Source organism: Morone saxatilis, unplaced genomic scaffold (genome assembly GCF_004916995.1).
Source record: "Morone saxatilis isolate NCDOM2014 unplaced genomic scaffold, NCSU_SB_2.0 Contig15, whole genome shotgun sequence".
Taxonomy (NCBI): domain Eukaryota; kingdom Metazoa; phylum Chordata; class Actinopteri; family Moronidae; genus Morone; species Morone saxatilis.
In genome coordinates, this window is record NW_023339707.1 from 9,087,676 (window position 1) to 9,091,685 (window position 4,010).

At 38.2% G+C, this 4,010-nt stretch overlaps 1 protein-coding gene across 1 annotated transcript in view; it reads left to right on the top strand.

The window, feature by feature from the left end:
- The first annotated feature begins 920 nt into the window (after nt 1-920).
- Nucleotides 921-4,010, top strand: part of emc1 (ER membrane protein complex subunit 1) — a 10,467-nt gene continuing 7,377 nt past the window's right edge. The window contains exons 1-10 of the mRNA XM_035657541.1: nt 921-1,073; nt 1,496-1,623; nt 1,746-1,811; nt 1,902-1,995; nt 2,082-2,210; nt 2,408-2,534; nt 2,703-2,852; nt 2,989-3,156; nt 3,583-3,654; nt 3,906-4,004. Coding sequence (XP_035513434.1) covers nt 982-1,073; nt 1,496-1,623; nt 1,746-1,811; nt 1,902-1,995; nt 2,082-2,210; nt 2,408-2,534; nt 2,703-2,852; nt 2,989-3,156; nt 3,583-3,654; nt 3,906-4,004 — 1,125 coding nt within the window. The 5' untranslated portion in view covers nt 921-981. The remainder of the gene's footprint in view (nt 1,074-1,495; nt 1,624-1,745; nt 1,812-1,901; nt 1,996-2,081; nt 2,211-2,407; nt 2,535-2,702; nt 2,853-2,988; nt 3,157-3,582; nt 3,655-3,905; nt 4,005-4,010) is intronic.

Here is a 4,010-nt window from a genome sequence, read left to right on the forward strand (position 1 = left end):
ACATCAACTCACAGTGTGTCAACAACAGACATACATCAACTCACAATGTGTCAACAGACAGACAGACAGACCTACATCAGCTCACACAACATTTTACTTTAACAATGTCCTTCCTCCGTTATATTTATAACCTATTTCAATAAAATAATACATTATGCAGGTCAGTTAGTTATAATATATAAAGTTATATATCAAGAATATTTACTACTTTGGATTGCAGTTCTTCCCATTGATGTACACAGTTAAGCAGTGTTTATTTTATGGCTTAGTTAAATAAACTAATTAACATCGTTATTAATAAAATGAATAGTGTATGTGTGTTTAGCATTTCTCTGAAATCTGAGGAATTATAATTGACTCAGTGCCAACTGGACTAAAAGTGGTCCTCTGTAATATAATATAATATATAATATAGGCTATGTTAGAATTTATTATTCTACTTTTATTCCTTGCACCCTTAACCTAACCTGCATCTTGTCTATTAGAGCTATAGGACTTTATCCAAGACCAGCAATCAATGGTGTTCTTCATTTCTTTGATTACAGTTTAAAGAAATAATATTTAGGATTAAGGATTTTTGTCTTCAATGTTACTGTCTGGTTTTTTTTGTAGACAGCACCTTTTAACCCTTTGTACACACGTGTTTCTGCAGTTAATCTTAGTGTTATGTTAATAATGTGCACAAATAAGTAAAATTCTGTTCAATTTTAAAGCCCAGCTTGTGTCGGCATATAAAAAGAAAGGACAAATGTATCTAGGACACAAATGTAGTACATTTCTAACATGGTACGACATTATTGCTATTTTTTAAGCTTCTGTGAACAGACGAAAGTTAAACATTTTGTACTCTGCATTACATTTATTGAAGCTGTGTACCTCTCTGGCCGGTAGGGGGCGCCACCTCTCAGTCACAAGACAAGTAACCCAGTCAACTTCCGACTTCCTCCTCCTTTTGAAGAGCAAGCCAAAGCTACTGCTGCAATGGCAAAGCTAATTTTGTTGTGCCTGAAATGCATCATCTTAAGCAGCGCCGTCGAGGCTGTGTTTGAGGATCAAGTAGGGAAATTTGACTGGTAAGAGAAAGCTGAAGAAGGATAAAACGTGTGTGCTATCTAGAGCCATGGTTTAATGAGGAGATGCTAAAGCTAACACCTGTCACAGCCCCTAGCTGCGACCCGGTGTGTTTAGGGTGGACTGTATGAAAGAACAGGCCAAAAAAAGATCAACATGAATACAAGATTATTGATTTACTAGCTTTTACTGGGAGTTGTTGGCTTGTTTACTTTTTTTTTTTTTAATTCGCCATTAGGAAACAAATGGTCCAGGAAGCTCAATGAGTTATAGTTAATGTGATATAAATGGATTCTAAGCAATGGGACAGCATTGTAACTTATATGGTAATAACCAGTGTGCAATAGTGCTTAAACTTAACTCAAATTTGAGCTGTGTGTGATAGCATCATATATATGATTGTTCTCTGTCTTGGGATTCACAGGAGGCAGGAATATGTTGGAAAGGTTCGCTTTTCCCACTTCGACACACATGTGCAGTCATCCAAAAAGGTGCTTCTAGCAACAGAGAACAATGTTTTTGCTGCACTCAATACCAGGACCGGAGAACTCTGTGAGTATTTTGTTCTGTTGTGATAGACGGTTATATAGGGCCATGTACAGAAAGACTATCTGCCCATCAGTTAACATGCTTTGTTCTTATATTATATTACTTATGACTAATGTCTGTTTCAGTCTGGAGACATGTGGATAAGACTGGGCCAGAGGGAAACATTGATGCCTTTCTGCAACATGGACAAGGTGATTTTAATCATTGCAGTGGAGCTTACTGAGCTTTTAGTTTGCATTTTTAAGCAGATAAGTCATTAAACTTTCTTTCTTTTCTCCTAGATGTGGTGCTGGTGGTTGGTAATGGCCGCCTGCTGCGCTCCTGGGAGATAAATGTTGGTGGTTTGAACTGGGAGATTGTGCTTGACTCTGGCAGGTGATTACCTCCTTGACTGGCACTTGTTAAATGCAGAACTGTCTTTGATTTGATCAGATGTTAACTGCCTTCGTTGTGTATTTTAGTTTCCAGTCGGCATGTTTAGTTGGACAGCAAGACAACGTGAAACACGTGGCTGTTTTGAAGAAAACGGTCATCTCTCTCCATTACCTTTCTAATGGTCATCAAAAATGGATAGAGAATCTACCAGAAAGGCAAGTGGTCATGTTTGTTAGCTACTGGGTCAACATTAAAACAATTTTCATCTTTATACTTGTAATGTAAGCCTTCATTAGCAAAACAATTCCCCTGAAATTAAAGATCCCTCCAGACACATTGGAAGACTTATAAAGGCACACATATTGGTTCTTAGGAACAAGGTTGTATAAGTGTCTATATTTTTATCTTACAGTGAAACTGTGGACTACCAATCAGTGTATTCTGGTGGAAATGGTGAAGTGTATGCACTGGGAGTTGTCCCCCATTCCCACATCGCTATTGTTGCTTACAGTGTGGAGGACGGAGAGATAATCAAGCAGGTAACCCTGAAAGAGATGCTAAACAAGAGAAAGAAAGTATGCTGTGTAGAATATAGAGAATATGAGTTTCTTCTAAGTTTTAAAAACACATGAAGTGAACCAAACCGATGTTGCGATATATTACCATACATTCCACGTTTTTGACCTCTTTGCGTGTGTTGTCTTCAGATGTCAGTTGAAGCTGCGTGGCTGTCCAACATACAGGCCAGCTGTGTAGTGATCAGCCAGGGGATGTTGACGTGTGTGGACCCTGTAACTGTATCCCTGTACATGCTTGACTTGCACACAGAGTCACAGATGACCCAGATCCCCCTGCAGGTACCCATCAAACTAAACCAAAACCATTCTATCTGTGTTATTTAAAATTACCATGTGTACCCTATTCTCTTGTTTGGGTAGGTCTCCATCGCTTTTCACCATTTTTCACAATGTCCTACCATTTGTCTTCTTCTAGTCACTAGGACTTGAAGTCGCCCCCGGCTTCCATCCAGTACTGGTGTCCACCCAGCCCAACCCGGGCCGGCAGCCGCTGTCAGAGTTCTTCCTTCAGCTAGGGCCTGAATTCTACCAGCTTCTCCAGTTCAACAATGGGCAGATAGTTACGCTGAGGGATTTCAAGCCAGTGCGTAACAATTTCTCTACCTTGCGCTTTAGATTCTGACAATTAAAATTCAGACCACTTGTTTCTTGTAAAAAGTGTTATTTTATTCTAGTACTGCAATTATAGCGTAAATCACTCTGGATTAAAGCTTCAGTTAATTGCCTAGTATGTAAATGTCACTTGGCTATCTTGCTGAAATTTAGGCAGGTAACGTCAACAAAGGAAATGTTTAAAACAGCTGTAAGGCCAAAGTCACAGTTTCCTAAGTTATATAATTTTAGAATATTCCTTATTTTAGCTCTGACATTTTCCAAGACATTTTCCAAAACATTATTTTTATTATTTAAAAAGGGTTTAATCTCAGTGTGTAATATTGTGAATTTACAATTGTTAATTTAACAGTTTGATAATATGAACAGTTGATGATTCTTTTGTCTCTATTCACAGGCCATGCTGGTTTCATTTGCTACGACTGGAGAGAAGACTGTTGCTGCGGTCATGTCGCCCAAGAATAAAACTGTGAGTTCATGTGAAATCATAAATACAGATTTGTTATGACAGTACGTGGTAAAATGCCCCCCCAAATTTTTTTTACCTTAAGCTGTGAAACATTTTTTTAGTTGGGCTTTTCATGTGGCCCAAGTTATGGAGATATTTTACTCTGTTTGCACTTAATTCAATACTTTTTTTGAAAGTCAAATGAAAATGATGATGAATTAATTTTTTTTAACCACTGTGAAAGACATGAGTATCTCTTTTCTTCCCTACAGGCCTGCAGTCTTAACCTCTTTAGTGCAGAAAGTGGACGCAGACTTCTGGACACAACACTGATTTTTAATATGGATCCTTATGGTGGGAAACCAGAGAAGGTTTGT